Raw genomic sequence first — 21014 nt, forward strand, 5'->3', positions numbered from 1 at the left:
TCACACTAATAAAACCTCTCCAGTGAACGCGAGGACTGCCAAGCCACATCCAAGTATAAGAACCATGAAGGCTCCCTGCATATGTATAATGGTAAGTGATGGAGGGCTGTCCACCGTTGGGTCCTGGTCTGGATGAGACAACTTATGCATTGTGCGGCTCTTCTGTTTTACTTTGAAGAGCAGCTCATCCCCCCAGTGCTCATAGAGACCACCCTGTACATAAAAATCATCAATTCATTTGATAAATATATTATGAAATGGAATATTGATCAATATATATCATGATTCTGTGCCAGATCAATTCGAAAGGAACTGAAACGCATGGATGCAGGAAATCTAACACTTCAATAATCAATAGGATTTACCGCACCTCATTCACGGCCATGAGGAGTCGGTTAATGACGGAAGCGTAAGGAGCATCATGAGGCAGAGGCCAGGCAGCTTCACCTGGCATGATGCTCTCCCGTCCGATGTACAGCAGCTCTCTTCCGTCTGGCTGCGTGAATGTTTCTGCAATGCTTAGCCGCTGGTACCGTTGGTTGTCCAGGTGCCCCTGGCTATTATGACTTTTATGTAATTTCACTTAATTACTTTACAGGAAAAACGATCACTTAACTTGTTATTGTTTCACTGGGAAAAAAAAATAAATAAATAAATAAATAAAAAAAAAAAAAAATATATATATATATATATATATATATATATATATATATATATATATATATATATATATATATATATATATATATATATATATATATACTCGTATATATACAGTGACTCACTCGAGTTTGGAAGCCTGCAGCTGGCCTTCGAGCAGCGATGGCACGATGTCAATAAGACGGGCCAGCTTCTGGAATACCGGCGACCCTGACTTGGCAAAGTAGTTTCTGAACTCTTCACCGTATGGCGGCATCGTTATTCTGCAAATGAACACACGGACACATAGATGATCTCTGCTCATTCTGCAAATATTCAGCAAAACGGTATAGCATCATTGTATTAACACGTTGTTAAAACCTGTCAACGGCATCGACGAGCTGTGGGAGTGTCTCTGGGCGCGCAGGATACTTAGGTAAGGTGAGGGAAGCGGTGAGGTTGCCACTGTAGGCTGACCCAAGGATGACGGCGAACACCAGCCAGGCAGTAACCAGAATACGGCTAGAAGAAGTGTTCGGCATGTGGTGAAGAAGGCTTTGACCCAGCAGCATCCCCATCATGTCCAGGAACACTGAGGCCACACCCAGCTTTCCACTTCTGCCCTCAGATGTATCGCCTATTTTCTTCATGAGCTGAAATAATAACCTAATATGACTAACTTTATAGGAAGATAGTGACGGAATCTGAGTTACAAACCAAACTTAAAATGCACCATTGATTAGTAACAGGACATAATTCATGAACAAGAACCTTGAATCACCGCCTTGCTGGGTTAACGGACAATGTTACGAATTGCACAGAAAATCAAGCATGTTCTTGACAAAAACAACGACAATGTTCAATAGATGCATTAAAGCATAACGTGCTGAACGCTTTCTTTGATAACTAAAACCAATAATTTTCACAGATAAAAATTATGTATTATCTCAATAAATCTTTCAGTATGGACAAAATACATCGTTAACGGAAACATTGTTAGGTATCCTTCAATGAATGAGGTTGTTGGTGAGGAAAATATCTAATCATCTTTAGTCAGCCGATGATTAGCAATGTTAAACAGTTCTGTGGGACAGAATACTTATTGTTTAGCTTGGATTCTTTAATAAGAGGTACGGGATGTCATAGAGAGAAAAAATGGGTTCAGTACATGCTTGCACGACATGTTGTGATTACTACTTCGAGACTACGCAATCATAAAGTCACTCACTATATAGAAACAAATTGGCACGAGGAGAAGAGCAAGGAGGGTGGCGGCCCACACGATGTTTGAAAGAGGGTAGTACAGGGCTTGCCATCGTGCTTCAAGGGTGGGCGTCGCCATGCTAAAGCCTATTGGAGACATTTCATAAACGACGGAGAAGTCAATCTTCTCAAGCCTCTGAGCCAAAACTGTGTGGATGACTGGGGCGAAGAAAGCCTTTCTTTCTGCCACAAAGCGCATCACCTGCCGATAAACAGGATTTTTGTATGTGGCGAATGTATTACGCGTTTAGTAAGTATTCTTGTGTTCAGCGTTACTGAGAGAGAGAGAGAGAGAGAGAGAGAGAGAGAGAGAGAGAGAGAGAGAGAGAGAGAGAGAAACTGAAGAGTGACGTGACTGAATGGAGAGTTTTCGGAACTAATCCGCCTGATGTCGATACTGCATTACACCTATTGACATGAGCTAAAATATTGTTATTGTAATTCTTATGTGCATACAGATGCATAGAACACTGATGATGATGCTTTCGAAATTCTGTATTGACTTTTAAATATTTTGTATGTAAGTTGGTCAAAAGATAAATATTTTCAGTGATTATTTAGTAATACTGTCATCGATATTTTAGATTTGCCATATTACAAGTCTAAAATCTATTGATTTAGATAATGAAAAAGATGAAAAGTAAGGCTGTACTATTCAGTACGACATAACATTCACAATAACTAATGTCATGATATATGGATACAGTTATTTTCGTGGGGATTTTAGCATCTCTTTCAGGAAGCGAGCGACATGGTAAAGTAATCGAACACCAAAACAAACATCTCTCAGGACTATTCTGGCGTAACGGGAGAGGAATAGAGGAAGCAACAGGTTCATTTTGTAGTGGCACGGACACTGCAGTAGGAATTAAGTGGTTGTCCAACTACGTGTTTGTTAAGTTCAACCAAGCCGGGCCAATCAGATGTTTGTTTTGGTTAGATATACAGCATTACTCTGGCCAGGACACTCGAGTTGCCTATTTTCAATTAAAATTGATGTTTCCATATATATGAAGTTGATCAATGTAATTTGGAGCTATAAGTAGCACAGACATCTTGTTTTCATTTTTACTGTCCTCTACATTAATACGCTTCCGATCAATGGTGTACTTTTTTTGGAAATCTCGATATACCCAAGTAAATCTAAATGCGAATACACTAGGAAATCAACTTAAATACTTTTGTTCATGAATGCAGCTTGATTTTACCTGTGTTACTACTTCGACGGAATTGTGTAGAAAAATATATCATATAAGCTCATTGCATCTTTATGTATATAGAATGAGACTGTAGTGCTCCTATGTGTGAGAAGGGGATATGTCTGCTACGGGGTGACACTCACTAGTATACCAAACTCCTCATTCATATAGATATACAGGACGTATGAAGTGATGCTGCAATGCACGTGGTAGTTTATACGAATTTTCCCACACGCCAAATTTGACCAAAAGAATTACGCACCTCAGTCCAGGAGGAGGTGGGCAGCACGTGAACAGTGAAGTTAAGGGAGGTAGCAATGGCTGCCAGGGTGAGGTAGTCAGTGCCAGAGTAATTCGTGGCATTGTCGGACTCGTGTCGCTCCTCCCAGTATGGTCCGTAGGGAAGGGCAGTGACATTCAACCGTGCGCCGTAAAAACTAAGCAATGAAATTTTTTTTTTATTTTACTATGAATATGAGAGAAGAGGTTGAAAATATGAAAAGAAATTAATAAGATATAAATACTACATCAATGGGAAACTTCATTCATAGAACAGAAGTCTGGGTGAACATCAAAAGATCAAAACAGATGAGTGAGATAAATAAACAAATAAACAGACAAAAGATACGATTAGATAGATAGGGAAATAAACGTCGTATATACAAAATTACATATGAATGAATTTATCATTAAAAAACAGAGGCTAGACTAAAAAATATGGTTTATGAATACTTCGAAAACTTTTCTTGGAAGATGGAGTGGCCTTCAGTGACTGTGAGTCCAACTGTAGGCGTCCAATAGCCAGCCTGCACTACACGGGGACCCATTGCGGTGTACGGTAGATGGCTGAACACTTGAAACCGACCTCTGAAAAAGTCAGTTCTGTCAGTTTTTGATAGTCAGTGGAGTAAATATAGTTTACTCCGTCATAAAAAAAAATTAATACATAAGAGAGAGAGAGAGAGAGATTACCGGAGAGAATTGAGAAAAATCGCGTTCATCATGGAGAAGGTAAAGTGAGTTGACAGAAGGGTGCTGATCTCAGGGAGGGTGAGGCGAGTCACCACCATCAGTCTACTGGCCCACACCAGGAGTCGGCCCCTCAGGGACCATTCAGCAAAATCACCAAGGAAGCTTGGGTTGTGACTCACCACCATAACTACAGTGCACCGCGACAACCGACGCACCTGCCGATGGACGACTCGGTGAGTTATATGGGGATGGATATGCCTTCCTTAGTGCTAGACAGATCGTCAGTACAAGTCGCCTCTCATCTCTATAACCACTATTATTGCTACTTAATTGCCCTGCAGTGATCCATCTCCTTACTAGCCCTACCATTAGTGTGACAGCCAGCTAATCGCGCTACTATGAGTGTGAACCCCACCTACATGGCGAGCCCGGGGGATCAGCTGAGAGAAGCTTTGAGTCACATTAGTGTCCTTGTTGCCCACGACCACTTGGAACACTGCCGCCGGCTGCTGTCTTTGCCACGCCTTCAGGACTTTCTGTTAGGGAAAGAGTAATGAAAGAAAACATACAATCTGCAAACCAAGGTAAGTATTCCAAGAGTGTTGAGATGTGATGGGAATACGTAACTCTTGGCCGAATTCCTTAAACTCATTTTTTTTGGATGGCTGAGGACCATCAACATCACCTTCGTCTGCCTGTTATCAAGATTTTTTTTTAAATTCTTGATTACGTATTATACTTCATTAATTACTGGAATGATCTAGGTCGTAAGAGAACTTTGATTCCCCTCTGACACAGACCCTTTTCTTTTCTGACTGTTCTTTCCTAACTGGTGGGACCTTTACTTACACTTGTCTGGATGATTGAGAGAAAAAGAGTAGCAACTCTAGTGTTCAAAGTAATACATATAGTTCATTTTCCTGTACTTACAGTATTTTCAATTAATCCTTTTCAGAAACATCTACTGTCTTCTGTGTTATCATTTGCATAATTAATGGAAATGAAAACGCAGTAAACGTAACAATAAGATAACACTGCAACAATTGTGATATATTGCTGAATGATACTATATGTGAAATATATATAGAATATATATATATATATATATATATATATATATATATATATATATATATATATATATATATATATATATATATATATATATATACACCTGTGAATCTGTGAGGCTTGATGTGTCGTTCTCTGTGAAGAGAATGAGGCAGCAGGAACTGGGAGTTGTGGCCTCAAGTATGGCGCCCGCAGCCAAGCCCACATTCCCGTCTAGTTGCCCCACATCAACAACACCTGGACCAGGCATGCTTTGCTGTCCATCTGTAATGGCTACATCAGCAGGGAATGCTTGAATGCACATGAAGGCATTTTGCCTCGCGACATATTATATGAGAACACACACACACACACACACACACACACACGTTTTGTAGTTTACTTAAATTTAAAAAAACTCATTTCAGGCATGTCAATGTTAATAAAATAACAAAATAATAGAAATGCAATAATAAGTGTGTGTGTGTGTGTGTGTGTGTGTGTAATTAGATAGACAGATAAATTAATAAATACCTGGTAATGCCTGATATAGGGCAACTGCTGTGAGCAGGGACCATTTCCGAAGCACCATACTGCGTGAACCTTCCTAACACAACTAAACGCTTGTCACACTGATGCACCGCCACATTAAGACCGTTGTCTCCTTTCAGTAAATTATAATATTCATCAAACTTTTTCACTATTATTTTTTTTACTAAGTAACTCTCTCTCTCTCTCTCTCTCTCTCTCTCTCTCTCTCTCTCTCTCTCTCTCTCTCTCTCTCTGTCTGCAGTGTGCTAGCCTGCCAGGCACAACGCTTCCACCAAATTCTGTTCTTTAACTGAGAGACGCACCACTGCATGCTAAGGTCTCGTCACAAACCCTACTTAAAGTATTCCTGTGTTGAGTGACCAGACGAAATTCGTTGTGTTCACTCTATGAGACGTGAACAATACAGACAAATCAGCTTTTGCCATCACTTACTTCATAAAATATGAATAACTACACAAGTACCTCGTAGCATTAAGTAAGGCAACACAAAGTCCAGGTGAATTAACTCCTTACATGCGTACAAACATCTGTACAGGCTACAGACATTACCTTGAGCTAATGTACCTTAAAGTTAAGAGGTTAGGCGAGCAATAGATACTGGAGTGCCCGTTTATATTCCTGCGAGTGCGCAGTGAACAGGTTGATACAGTTCCGATAGTCTTAAAAGAAGCAATAACTAACTGCTTAGGTGAAGTATTACACAACAAATGGAATAAAACGATTCACCTTAAGAGCACCACAATCCTGTTTCCAATGATAAATATCTATGATGTCAAGTAGGCCAATGTAAAATTTCAATATCTACTTCTATCCTCTCTTAGAAAATTACTCCTTTAAACGATTTTTTATATCAAGATTTGATATTGGTCTCTGTGTGTGCGTAATATAATCCATGTGTGTGTGGGCGTGTGTAAAAACAAAAATATCTATGCATCAACACCCTTATGCGTTGACATTGACTCAGTGCAAATGGTGGGAGACATAACAAAGTGATGTATGCTCGTCATACTGATAATTCCCTCTTACTACTACGCAAGCCAACATAGTCGTGATGACGTATTGCGTTGCATGAACAGCAGCAATATCATGAGTGGCAGGAGCGTGCGCCACGTCTATTTTGCCTCTTGCCAGAGTCACGCATGACTCTGGGTGACTCTGGCAAGAGGCAAAATAGATCTCCTTCCAGTAGGAAACTGAATCCAAGTAAGGGTGGATTGAACACCGTTCCAAAGTTGTTATTTCGTAACACTGTTTCCAATGCGTGTGTTAAGGTGAGCTGAATCACTGTTCATGTACCTTCCCTTCAGTGATTATGTGATAATAGTTTTTGTAAGTTGGCATTCGGGACTATTCCCAGTGTTATTGTTCAGATGTACTGCTCGTGATCTAGACGTGAACTTATCCTATATTATAAAAGGATATTTTCGTGAACACTATATTCTAATTGTTTAAAGTCTAACAAATAAAAGCATAAAAAAACTGAACAGACTACTGCGTACACGAGATGAGACAAGTGTCATCTGACCTACGAGGTGGAGGTAAAGGAAGAAGTTACGTTCGGAACTAAGTCGAGAGACAGTAACTGAACCCAATTCAGATACTTGAAAACGGTCATTTGGGAAAACCAATAAATTGCTGAACTATTCAACCCCAAATTACACTAAAATTCTGTAATTGTTTGGATATATATATATATATATATATATATATATATATATATATATATATATATATATATATATATATATATATATATATATATATATATATATATATATATATATATATATATATACACAGTTATTAAATAACTTCGAGGCCCTGAGTACTCCCGTGTGATTCGAATTAAGCATTGCACTAATCCTGTTTTAGGACATTTCGAGAGAGAAATGAGAAAATAAAACCAAGACACGTATGATAGACTAAATAAATGTAATGTAATTTATCCTAGTTTAAAATTTTCTTTCTTGTACACTAGTATTGTAGCATTTTTTTTTTTTTTTTTTTTTTTTAAGCTCTATGAATAGAGGAGGTTTAGCAGTATTTTGTAAAAAAAATACTGCATATGTGCTTAACAGGATACGTACTGCTCAGTAAATGTACACAAAATCAATATGTTGCATCCCATTGCCTTCAGTTCGAAGTCGCGCATCCTCTGTTGCTAAAAGACTAGCCGCTCAAACCAAGAACATTTTGTGTATAAAACCAGTCGACGAGCCTTCAGTCTTCCAGCTGCAGTGGCAACTCTTGAGTGAAATCTTCGAGGCATAATCTGTGTTCAGGTGAGTGAGTCTCCTTGCAGTCTCGTATCGCATCTTTTCATGCAGTGAACTTGCCGCTTCCACGAAAGTTGAACAGAAATAAAAAAAAGAAAATCCAAAAGGAAGGACAATTTACTATCGAAGATGTCCCGATACTCCTTTCCTGAAGGTGATGAAATTATACAGGAAGGGGAGAGAATGGAAGAAAACTAAAGCGTGCAATTTGAATGTATCTCTGTGAAAGAGGCGAAATGCAAAGATGATGGTAAGCTAGTGCATTAATGAGATGGACAGAGGAGGAATGAAAATGAGAAGAGAGTTTTGCATCCTTCTGGTTGCCAAATTACGCTTTAGCCATTCTAAGGTCCACACATGATTCTGTCAAGTTTGAGTAGGCTTCTCAATTGTGCAGTCTGTCTTCTGAGATGTGGAATGAGGCACACTTAAAAACAACATTGAACTATTTAAAAATCAGTCAACTTTCATTTGCGTTTTCACATCCTTTTCATTTAGTAAATCTGAACCATCATAACAATAATAATAAAAAAAAATCGCTGACTCGTCTTAAATAAATGTTAGATATCGTTAATACTCTCTCTCTCTCTCTCTCTAAGATTTCCATCAGTGGTGGTGGTGCCTGAGTCCCACAATATCAAGATGTTGGTAAGAACGGTGTTGTTAACCTGCCTCCTGTCCGTGGCTGGCCGCTTCAGGTCGAGGGGTGAGTTTTCCTGCAACTCGTTTGGCAAGAACAGATCCGACTCATAATATGCACCCTTTCTTTTTTTTTTTTTTTTTTTGTTATTATTTTTTGCTCTTATGCGTAGGGATCAATGAAACCCTCGAATCAGGAATCGTTCGCCTCACTCGTCGTGGTCAGAGTGCTGTGTGCCTGTGCCTCAGTAAACCAGCTTAAGTTAATAGGACCACTCAGTAGTTGTTATACACGTGTCATATTCTTAAAGGCCATGCTCCACTGCTTTGATTGATTTGGTTTGATGATGATTGATTTTCATGATTGGTTTTCATCATGGGGTTTGTCGGTTTAAATGGAAGTGTTATGTAATTTTTCCTTGCTGCATAATAATATGTTACTTTTCAATGTTAAATTTTCGTAGGTTACTTTAATTCAGAAATGCGATTACAATGAGGTTGAGGTGTCGACAACAGTTAAATGAGATAAGTGTAATATCCCGTAGTTCGAAGACGAGCACTTTTGTCTCGCGAACGGGAAGTACTTAACTTTTTTTTATTTTTTATTACTTATTCAAATTTGATAAACCGAAAAAAAAGTTTTGCCAAAAATGAGTTCGGTGGTACCGGATCTAACATGGAAAAAAAAAAACTTGAACAAAATACAAAACTTCTACTTCAAAACGTCTCCACTAATTCCGGCAGAAAAAAAAAAAAAAATCGTGGGGCCAATACCTTGGTTGCTGTTTGCCTTTTCCTCTGCATTTCTGTGCATCTTAAATTTTCTCATGTGGCAATTTTATACCTTATGTGTGACCTCAAATTGCCTTTAGTTACTTTAGATTGAACATCCTTCCTATCCATCCATCATCAAAAACTGTGAGGCCAAACACAATCCAATGCAACATAGATTATGCTTCGCTGTACCTACAAATGCAAGTGATTTGCACATCCTCTGACAATGTAGACAACGAAGAGCTGGAAATACACATCAGGCACAGCTATACATCATGATCCGGGAAACCCATTCATCCTGCGATTATCGTCTGATTTCTATTATGTGCATTTTACTTTTTGTTAGAAGTCTTATTGTGCAATTGCATATTTGATCAGTTTCATTAACATTATCGGAAGATGAGATTTCTTTATTTCCAGTGTACTGAATATGATATGTAAGCCCAGTAATAAGTGAGCGACCATCATCTATATTTTCCAAAAATATATTCCAGATACAAAGAAACTTCCATTCCACGGAAGTGCCGCTGTGGTCAAGCTGCTCGAGGTCACCACCGAACGCTTCTGCTCTATCATTTCCATAACTGACGATTCTGCATCTTTTTTTGCTGTCGCTGAGGTATTTCCTTTTCATTTCTGTAGTGATCTTACTTCTATCATTTTCGCCTTTCTGACTATAAGTTTTGAACAAAGAAGCCAACTTCTGTTGTAATACAGAAGGATTTTTCTGAAATTGTCCTGAGTATCTTTCTGGATAATAGCTCTCTTAGACTCTGAGTTAGACAAGTCATGCGTCACCTGTTACGAGACGGAGATATGTTACCACCACACCAAATATATGCCAGTGCGCGAAGAATCCCACAGATGTGCTGAAAATATTACAACCCAAACCCATAATCTACAGGAGATATGGGAGACATGGCGGCAGCAGCGGGGCACTGCGATGTTCCAGGTGAAGGCTCATAACCAGAACACTAACATGACGCACCGGCTCTCCCAACTGGTCTCACTGGCTCGTCAAGTACGTAGGTACTTGGTTGTGCTGTGATGAGTTGGATCTAATTCTCAGTATAGGATAGGATGTGGCTATTGATAAATGAAAGATGGCACACGAGAGGTGTATATGTGCCTCTTTACTTTTACAAATGCCTCTCAGCGAGTCATCCATCGGCAGGTACGACAGTCATCATCGTGCACGACGGTGTTGGTGGTGAGTCACGACCCGGCCTTCCTTGCTGCTTTCGCTGAGCGGTCTCTAAAAAGTCGACTGTTAGTGTGGGCTAACAGGCTGGTGGTAGTGACCCGTCTGGTCACCACACAACTACAAATGTTACTAACAGTGCACTGGACCTTCTCTATGATGAACACCATGTTCCTAAATATGGAGAGAGAACCTCCTAACATGATGTAATTTAGCAGGAATTATTATTATTATTATTATTATTATTATTATTGTTATTATTATTATTGTTATTATCATCATTATTGTTATTATTATTATTATTATTATTATTATTATTATTATTATTATTATTATTATTATTGTTATTGTTATTGTTACTATTATTATTATTATTATTATTATTATTATTATTATTATTATTATTATTATTATTATTATTATCATCATCATCATTATTATTATTCATATTGTGTATTAGTTTTAAAAAAATACAATAAATGGCACTGTAGTACATTAGGTGAATCAAACACACACCTGTTCTTTGTGCACGTTACTTAAACGACTGATATTACTATAAGCTGTTCTCGACTTTCTTTTGGACAGGTACGGGTGTGTCTGGTACACGTACCTGCCGTACACCCCAAATGGTGGCAAGATAGAAATGGTAGCTGCATGGACGCCAAGTAGAGGCTTGTACCTGTCCCGTAAAATATTGCCCTTTCCTGAAAAATTTTTGAAGTAAGTTTCTTGTATAAAACAATTAAAGTAAACAGTATCCTACTAAAAAAAAATACCCTTCAAAACAATGACCATGGCTCAACACAGTGTGGACAGAAAGTTGGTGTAGCTGAGGTAAGTGATGTAGAAGTTTTGATAATTGTTTTGAGGCACAGAAATGTGAACCAATGGAACACTGTATTACGAGAAGTGGGATAGTTAATGTCATGATGGGAAAGTAAGTCATATTTCATAATGGAACACATCCATATGTATCCAAGGCTGCCTACAGGGCCAGTGGTGAGGGAGTCGGAATGACAGAATGAAGTGGTCCACAATGGCAGAAAAGACGAGTCACCCACCTTATCTAATAATGCCCTGAATCTTACAAAAGTAAAACAAAATAGTAAATAAAAATTGATAAAAATGAATAAATCTTTTCCTGTCAAGCTTCGCAACTGTTTGCTTGCATATATATACTACTGGAAATAGAGCAACAACAAAATTCTCTGCGGCATAATGAACTTATAAACATTTATTGATCAATAACTCGAAGCAAGAGAAAGATTTTGGTTGTAAAATAATGTTAATCTAATCTGATATCTTAAAGTGATCTCTTTTCTGTTCCGGGTGTTAGTTTTTGATGTACAAAAGGCGGTTTATAAAGTTCTTTGTAAAAAGTTAATGCTCAAAGTTTTGAGTGCTAAACTGCTAATTAATATACATAGTTGGATAGAAAACTGTCTAAGCAAGAAAGAAAATAAATAAATAAAAATAATTATTAAGTGATTATAAAATAAAAAAAAATGTCGTTATCACAGGTCATAAATACAAGTTAAATCGACGTTTGCAGCTTCCATGGAACGGTGTTGAACGTAACTGCCCTGCCTTATAATCCTTTTTGGATGGAAGACAATATTATGCTGGCAAACGGTACTTCCGTCATTAAATACGACGGCACCGACTACCGGCTGCTGATGATGGTGGCTGCCGCGCTCAACTTTACCGTCCAACTTCTCTACAGCGAATCCTGGGACGATGTGAGCGGCTGATTACATCCCCCAGAACAGGTAGCTGAAATACAATGAGATAAAGCTGCCAAGATTCCTTGACAGTAATATACATTTTCCTAATCTGTCCCTCAGGTAACGAAACAGGTAGAGGAACGTGTATCGTTCATTTGTCCCGCCTACCATATAATGATGACTGTCAGATATGAGAGATATGACTTCACCTACACCTATGAATTCTCCTATTTCTCCTTTGCCATGGCCAAACCCAGCCAGGAGCCTCAATGGCAAAGTTTGTACTACCCACTGACGGATCAAGTGTGGCTTGCTGTGTTGGCCGCACTCCTCTCCGTTCCAACTATCTATATTTCGGTAAATAATTTTAGTATGATCAATATTCAGTAAGCATCACTAAAACGTAGTACAAAATTATAATTGTATGTTCCATTAACTGCAATGATTTTTCTCAAATAAAGTGGACAAAATATTTACATCCTATAGATTGAGTACGTACAACGGAACATGAATGGACAGACAACTGGTGGTGGAGCTGTGTTCCAGGACATGGCAGGAATGCTGCTGGGCCAGAGCCTCCTTTACCGACTGTCCAGCAACCATTCTAGCCGTGTCCTGGTGACTGCCTGGATTGTGTTCGCCTTAATCGTTGGAGTGGCCTACCGCGGCAACCTGACAGCTTCCCTCACTCTGCCCAAGTACCCCTCACGTCCAGAGACTCTCCCGCAGCTCGTGGATACCGTGGAGAGGTTCAGTATTATTTACTGCTGGTGTGATGCGTTGGAATGCTTTTCTGTTTTCTTAATAAAAGTAAATAAATATACAAATAAATAAAATCCTTAACAGTCCACAAAGTATTTTGTATTACTTTCTAATCTTACAACTCCATGGCACACATGGATTAATACCAACCAAGTTTACCATAACCTGTATTAGCTAATAAGAACAAATATTAATGCAACTGAACAGAGAGAGAGAGAGAGAGAGAGAGAGAGAGAGAGAGAGAGGATTTTCTTAAACAATCACGTTTTTTCTTGTCTTTCAGGATTACAGTACCGCCTTTTGGGATAACTCACGTGAAATATTATTCAATGTCCGAGTCTCCTCTATTTAATGCTCTCGCTAAGCTCATGGAGGTGGGCCCGAGTCTGATGGAGGGACTGCAGGGAGCACTACAGCACAAGTGAGGCTGGGGTAAAATTTTTCCTTGGCACTGTTAATACCTGATATATATATATATATATATATATATATATATATATATATATATATATATATATATATATATATATATATATATATATATATATATATATATATATATATATATATATAGATAGATAGATAGATAGATAGATAGATAGATAGATAGATAGATAGATAGATAGATAGATATATAGATAGACAGATAGATAAATAGATAAAAGATAGATAGATAGATAAATAGATAAATAGATAGATATGGTGCTGATAGAGTATATTTAATTTCCAAATGTCTCTCCCTGCGGACGTAAAGATGAGTTGAAATGATTCTTGAAATATACGCTTTTGCATTATGTGCCACCCCAAGATGTTACCTCTCACCTGAAGCACTTCTTTTCCTGTCACTAGTCGTGCTCACCTTGGGGGAAGTAGGTATCTGAAATACCAGATAGCTGACATGTTCACTGATATGGACGGCACCTCTCGTCTGTACGTGGGGCGTGAGAACCTTTACCCGGGAGCCTCGGGCTGGCCCATCCCGCATGATGCACCTTATAAAGTCCAGCTGGACTACTGGATCATGACTACCATAGAAGTGTGTATTGTATTTATGCTCCCTAAACTTTAGCCCTCCCGCACTTGATTAGTCCTATCCTGGTTAGTAAAGGGAATGCAATTTGACTATAAACATTAGACAGCGAAACTGCCACCAAGCCAATAATTCATGTATCATTTCCGATTTAATATTTTCATTCCTCAAGAGACATGAAGTAAATTTATATAGGTATTGATTTCGTCTTGGGAAATACTAGTGTGTGTGTGGGGCGATAGCACCTTAAGTTGGCTAACCTAATCGTGAGGATGTCGGCCCAGATTTTAGCAGACAGATTTTAATCAATTGGAATATTAAAGTTTTATGTCTCTCTATTTTTTTCCTTTTAATAATGTAGTTATTGTATTCCCTTCCTATTATCATATTTTCTATAGCATTTCAATTTTAATATTAAATTTCTCAATTATTATTTTGTACTTAAAAAAAATATCGCTGAAGTATATATATTAAAGTTCATATAAGTTTGCTTATGTTACTGATTTGGATAACTTATCACAACATATTGGCATTACATAAATCAGTAATTAATAGTTCCCTTTGATCGTATGAACTGCACCTGAATAATATTCTTTATTCCTATTAACCAACTGTAAATCATACTACAACTAAGTCGATCGCGTCTGCTGTCCATTCACAGGCCGGACTGTATGAAAAGTGGATGGCGGATCTGTTAAGGGAGACGACACTGAAGAGTCGACAAAAACAAAGGAAACGTCAGAATAAGCAACAAGACGAGAATGAGATGCTGAAACAAAGATCTAAGGCCCTCACAATCATCCACACTCAAGGCGCCTTCATCCTTTCTCTCCTCGGTTTATACGTTGCTTTTGTTGTCATTATTGGAGAATTGCTGGTTTCTCGGATAACTTATACTGTGCAGTCATATTAAAAAAAAAAAAAAAAAACCGGGGACGTGGTAATTGACTGCTTGCAAAAATGTCAAGTATCTGAAAGCAATTAGCAATTGTTTTTACTTTCTTGTCTTCTCTGATGCGCCTCACCATTCGGTTGTAAATTGATGTCACACATACGGAATCCATCTCACGCTCTATTTTCTGTATATTTATTTTCTTCATTATTAAATACTGATATAATGATTCTAAACTGTTTTGTCGTTATTTCATCGTATTTTTTTTTTTTTTTTTTTATATATATACAACTGTGCATTTTCAAAAATTCGTTAAAGTGTCACACACAGCCATGTGTACCCTACATCCTCGTACTCTATTGTATTTCTTTCCATTGACGAAATAAACATTAGAAAATATGGCATATATACGAATATATATATATATATATATATATATATATATATATATATATATATATATATATATATATATATATATATATATATATATATATATATATATATATATATATATATATATATATATATATATATATATATATATATATTTCAGGAATGAGGTACTTTAATTCAGAAAACTTTTACAGTATAGGAATCATACGGTAAAAAAGTGTCGTAAAGGTTTTAGAAAAAAGTTTTCTGTCCTACTCGTCACATTCAGCAAATAATGTTAGGCGGGCAGCTTAAAAGTAGCCTGGGGAACATAAGTGTACGTAGGGTAGCTACATCATCGCCTCCAACAGATAAAGGACCAGAGACTTCTTTCTAATGGACGAAAGAATAAATTGATGAACTAGCAATTAAGTCCTTCGCTTTGTTAAGCATTTGTGGGCAGGAGTCATTCTCACTTTTAAATCAGAAAGCACGCTCTATGCCGAAGGAGACTATTATTATTATTGTGGATACAATGCTGGCAACAGCGCTCTTTCTCGATTATACTCGTCTGTAGGCATGTGTGATAAGTCCATAATAGATTTACCTATACTTTATAAGAACATAAGAAAATAAGGGAAGCTGAAAGAAGCCGTCAGGCCTACACGTGAAAGTCCCTGTATGAAACATACCTACCTATGTTCACTTATCATCCCCGTCTTCTCCATATCGGTATATCAAGGGGTACTGCTAGACAAGAATGACTTATTATAGGTTTTGCTTGTAGAATTTAGGTACTTAAATAATTTATTTGGCTTGACTTCTTTCTTATTATTTATTATAGCGTGTCATAATTGAAAGTTGTTGTAGCTCAAGAAAGGCTTAAGCAAATCTTAGGGGTAATTGTGAGAGTACGCCAATCAAAAACAATTACGTAGATGTCTTTAATTTCCTCTTTTAAGAGTGTTTTACATTCTTCGTATCATACAATAAAAAAGGTTCAAATAAGTTAAGGCAGTAGGAATGCTTACTTTAAATGTAAGCATAAGAAAGCATTTAAATTTATAGTAATTACTCAAAGATCCCTTACATTCTTGATTTTCTCAAGTTATTCCAATACTGACAGACTTGTAAAATGACAACTGTACTTCGTTTTACCACTTGCATCATCTTACAACGAACATAATTAAAAGAAGATATTAGAACAACAACAGAGGACAAAACAGAGCAAGATATAGCATAAATACATGATTCTATTCAAACTACCGACATGTGATACGATACGTGGAGTAGCCGCCCAGAAGTAGTCTGCGCCGGTATTAAGTGGTGAGTGCTCAAGCATTGCGCAGCTCCTGGAGAAAACTATTGAACTATATACTTACCCTGGAATACTGATATCCAGCCAGGGTCCATACGGAAGACGGCCACGTCAGCGCATCATCACCAACCGACAGGGAGGTAATGTACATTGCTAAATTAAATGAGTTCAGTAAGTGGCGAGCAGGTACCTCCGCCACGTATAACTAATGGTGGCCTGACGCTGTCCGGTGTAGTAAAGTAAACAAAGCCAAACCAATCTGCGGATTCGCTGCGCATGTGAAAAACAGCCCGTACCAATAGTCATGAAAGTCGAGCCACATACCTTCTCTTCGACAATATAGGCACGGTTTCAGACAGTGCCTTTACTTACCACAAGTCGCTCGAGAAGGTAAAGTAGTTGGTACGACACGAGTGGGTGTTGGTAACAATGCTGTATGACTTGAACTCGGATCTGAGCGCTAACTTGTGAAAAACAGCAAGAAACATTATTTTCTCATGTAGTTAAATTTAATTAGATGATTCATTTATCTATCTTATTATTTCTTTTCGGGTTATGACCCGGTATTGTGCAGATGTCCTGGTTCGGACACAGCCCCGCACTGTCTGCCATCCCACGCCCTTCCTCCTCACGGCCAGCGCTTATATTAATTATATTAATTAATATAAGACAGCCTTTTTACAACTGTGTTTCCTTGACACCTCCTACGGCACACCGTGGGTAACTCAACAACCACTTCAACCAACAAACAAGATTACAAGAAGTCAATCTTGTTTAACACACACACACACACACAGTGCAGCCTAGCTGCCACCTACTAGATATAATGTGTACACACACGGGGTACTATTGCAGCCATACTAGACTCCCTGACGACCCATTCACTATCTTGCACTCCTTGTTTTCGACCCATCAAGGCAACTATCTCGCTCTTTGCATGTTTACATAACGTTCTCAATAGAAAAATAATAATGGTAGATTCATTGTTAGTTACCCGTGAAAATGAAATAAAATCGGAAAAAAAAGGCAGGTGGTGAGCGACGAAGGTTCCAGCCTGGCTGGTTCCTCTGTGCAGTGAAGGCACGTGCTGCTGTTGTAAAAAAAAGACAAACATATTTTCTACAACTATAATATACGACTTTCTGATTAGGAAAATGTTTTCCCAGGTTGTTGTAACAGAACCAAAACTACGCCAATTTTAGAAAGTAAATATATTTTTTCTTGAAGGTAAAACGGAAGACACGGGGGAGACTTTACTTACCATTCTCTTACGCAAACCTTCGTTCCAGAAAAGCTACTGACACTCAGTACGCATCATCTTTCCCTTTAACCTTCGTCGCTAAATCTTCGTGACTTTTGGTACAAGCCATAGTTTTCTACAAGGTGGTATCTTCCTCAGGAAGATATTAGCAGGTTCCTATCTTGTTATTCTTACTTAATGTACAGTGGTGGGATATGGCAAGGCCCCGTTTCCAGATGCCGTCATACTTCTGCCCGCCACAGCCAGTACGAAGCAAGGATCCATAATAAAGTTAGAGAATAAAGTCAATGCTCCAACAAGGCATAGTTGTTCCGCAAAGTGAAATGATAGACCGGCAGGTTCAAAGTTAAGGCAGATTCAGACCAATCAGTTCGGGTTTGTTTACAAAGGAAGGATGATTTACAGCATTACACCACTCTCTCTCTCTCTCTCTCTCTCTCTCTCTCTCTCTCTCTCTCTCTCTCTCTCTCTCTCTCTCTCGTTGCTGTGGTAGTCGGTCACTAAAATTATTCATACGACACCGTCGCATCACGTCACGTGATGTCACCGATTCGTGAACAGTTTCGTCTAGTTCCCGCTCAAGATGTTTCATAAGCTTCGGTTAAAGAAGCTGGCAATTATGATTAAGTCCGCTCTAAAATAAGAAGAGGATATGAATACATACCTGAGGGGAAGACTAGTTGAAGATGTTTTCTTTTTTATTAACATATTCCACGAATTTCCGAATGTCATTGGTTTTCTAGATTTCTTAGTTTTATTTAATTAGTATCGGTTAATTTTTTTCTTTAATCATTCAAGTCTTTGACGGCTTTAGAGACTAGGCCCATAACATAGCATGCTCCTAAAACAAAAACTTGGTGGTACAGGATTTTATATATATATATATAGAGAGAGAGAGAGAGAGAGAGAGAGAGAGAGAGAGAGAGAGAGAGAGAGAGAGAGAGAGAGAGAGAGAGATTGGACATTGGGCTTGATTGGTTCTTCAATTCACAATTTATTGTCTCAAAATGCCTTTTATTTATCTCTGGCTTTGTGACTTACTGCTGATGTCTACACTTCCTTTCCTTATTGATACACGGACGAATTATAATTTTCATTATTGAAAAACTGAACAGTGTCCTTTTTGCCAAAGACGAGTAGTGATGAGTTCCCAAATAAACACCAGGCTTGTGAAAATGAGGCAAAGGAAAAGAAGCATGAAAGCTCCCTGCATGTGACTGATGGAAAGAGACTGCGTATTTTCTTCTATTTGTACATCAGGGTGTTGTTCATTTTGCTGTTGTTGTCGCAGCATTATGCGACTTTCTTGCTGAACCTCGAAGAGAAGATCGGATGCCCATTTTTCATACAGACCAGCCTGAAGGATAGAGTAATTTCAGTGAGAGAGAGAGAGAGAGAGAGAGAGAGAGAGAGAGAGAGAGAGAGAGAGAGAGAGAGAGAGAGAGAGAGAGAGAGAGAGAGAGAGACTACCCCTTAGCAGCCAAAGTTATATAATGTGTTAGGGATGAGTTGTACATATAATTCCGGGAGGTTTCCCTTCACAAACTGAAATATCAGCAACTTCCTGAGGTAGCATCTGAACTATGATTGCTCGCACATCTCACACCAATCATTACATATCACTTCGATGTGTGTGAGGATCCTAACGACTCTAAAATCTTCCTCTGAGGATGTGAATACTTTTGTTTCTATCATTGTTTTTTCTCGTGATCCTATGAACCCCTTTTATTAGAAAATAATTTCATACATCCTCGGAAAGAAACCATTTTTCTTTCCTTACATCAACATATTTCTATTAATGTTACCGTATTCAGACATCTTCAAAAAGAAAAGAGTCTGTTGCTTGAATTCCTGGAAATACTTGAAGTAGGTTTGAATTTCTCTCTCTCTCTCTCTCTCTCTCTCTCTCTCTCTCCCCTCATTAGTCATTGAAAAACAAGAATATTTTAAAGTAAATGAACGAAAAGGATTCTCTCACCACCAAGAAAGACGCTTTACACACCTCGATCACAGCCATGAGATGACGGTCAATCACAGCTGTATAAGGGGCGTCATGAGGCAGGGGCCAGGCAGATTGCCCTGGCATTATGCTCTCTCTTCCGATATATAACATTTCACTGCCGTCTGGACGTGTGAACCGTTTGGCAATATTGTAGTGCTGGTAGCGCCTGTTGTCCAGGTGTGCCTGGCTGACAGTAGAACATAGTCATCGGAGCTCTTCGGTAAAACTCATGTATAGCTATTTAGATTTAAATACACAAAATTTACTGAGACAAAACTTGAAATTTACTTTTTTACTATGGCTTGCTGCTGACCATCCATCAAAGTCGGTACGATGTTAATCAAGTAGGCGAGCTTCTGGAACAGTGGTGATTCCGACTTTGAGAAGAAATTCTTAAACTCTTGTCCAAATGGCTGCATTGTTATTCTGCGCGAGAATATAAGATCTAATAAACAAATATATCTACATATGACATACCCAGGTACCATCATCAGTAAAATAGAATTACCTTTTCACGGAGTCTACGAGTTGAGGGAGTGTCTCTGGTCGAGGAGGATACTTTGGTAGTGTGAGTGATGCTGTAAGGTTGCCACGGTACGCCGATGCGAAAACAATAGCGAACACCAGCCAGGTTGCCACTAGGAGCCGGCTTGACAAGATTCTAGGCAGACGGCGAGGAAGGTTCTGTCCCAGTAGCATCCCTGTCATATCATGGAACGCCTTACTGAGGTCGAGCGTGGAACCGCTGCTGGAACGAATATTTGTATACTCCATCCTGATAGCCTGTGAAAAGTGTATAAACCATGAGCGATGTATTGCGTGGGGTATGTGGTTTTATCCAGGGTTGCAAAAAAAAAAAAAAAAGGAAAGCTCAACCCAATGCGATTTTTTGGTTTTTGTTTTTATTTTCATATTTTATTGTTTTTAGGGGGTTTTCTTTATTTTTCTGTTTATTCTTCATATTTCTATGTTTAAATAAGCAATTAAAAGGTAATCTAAAGTGAAACAAAGTTTGAAATTTTTTTTTTTTTTTTCATGTCCTAAGGAAGGGCACCAGCTATGAGCAACAAAAATATAGTAAAAAA

General features: G+C 38.3%; 3 protein-coding genes and 1 long non-coding RNA gene across 4 annotated transcripts in view; 2 read left to right on the forward strand and 2 right to left on the reverse strand.

Annotated features, from left to right (window-relative positions):
* LOC135114399 (ionotropic receptor 93a-like) lies at positions 1–5448 on the reverse strand. Its single transcript, XM_064030302.1, has 10 exons — positions 5248–5448; positions 4493–4609; positions 4074–4288; positions 3834–3968; positions 3364–3538; positions 1868–2104; positions 1021–1292; positions 786–923; positions 371–557; positions 1–213 (listed from the first exon to the last, which is right to left on the reverse strand). Exons 1-10 carry the CDS (start codon positions 5446–5448, stop codon positions 1–3), a joined length of 1890 nt encoding a protein of 629 aa, XP_063886372.1.
* Positions 5449–7819: 2371 nt separating this feature from the next.
* Positions 7820–13932, forward strand: LOC135114400 (uncharacterized). The gene is made up of 11 exons (XM_064030303.1): positions 7820–7957; positions 8551–8657; positions 9859–9983; positions 10269–10385; positions 10539–10771; positions 11151–11285; positions 12118–12304; positions 12410–12646; positions 12776–13038; positions 13335–13472; positions 13860–13932. Exons 2-11 carry the CDS (start codon positions 8594–8596, stop codon positions 13930–13932), a joined length of 1572 nt encoding a protein of 523 aa, XP_063886373.1. The 5' UTR covers positions 7820–7957; positions 8551–8593.
* Positions 13933–16663: 2731 nt separating this feature from the next.
* The window catches only part of LOC135114475 (uncharacterized), a 132681-nt gene continuing 128330 nt past the window's right edge, over positions 16664–21014 (forward strand). The window contains exon 1 of the long non-coding RNA XR_010275513.1: positions 16664–16806. This is a non-coding gene — a long non-coding RNA (uncharacterized LOC135114475). The remainder of the gene's footprint in view (positions 16807–21014) is intronic.
* On the reverse strand, positions 18958–20761 carry LOC135114460 (ionotropic receptor 21a-like). Its single transcript, XM_064030359.1, has 4 exons — positions 20438–20761; positions 20218–20355; positions 19930–20116; positions 18958–19284 (listed from the first exon to the last, which is right to left on the reverse strand). Exons 1-4 carry the CDS (start codon positions 20701–20703, stop codon positions 19024–19026), a joined length of 852 nt encoding a protein of 283 aa, XP_063886429.1. The 5' UTR covers positions 20704–20761; the 3' UTR covers positions 18958–19023.

Source organism: Scylla paramamosain, chromosome 27 (genome assembly GCF_035594125.1).
Source record: "Scylla paramamosain isolate STU-SP2022 chromosome 27, ASM3559412v1, whole genome shotgun sequence".
Lineage (NCBI taxonomy): Eukaryota > Metazoa > Arthropoda > Malacostraca > Decapoda > Portunidae > Scylla > Scylla paramamosain.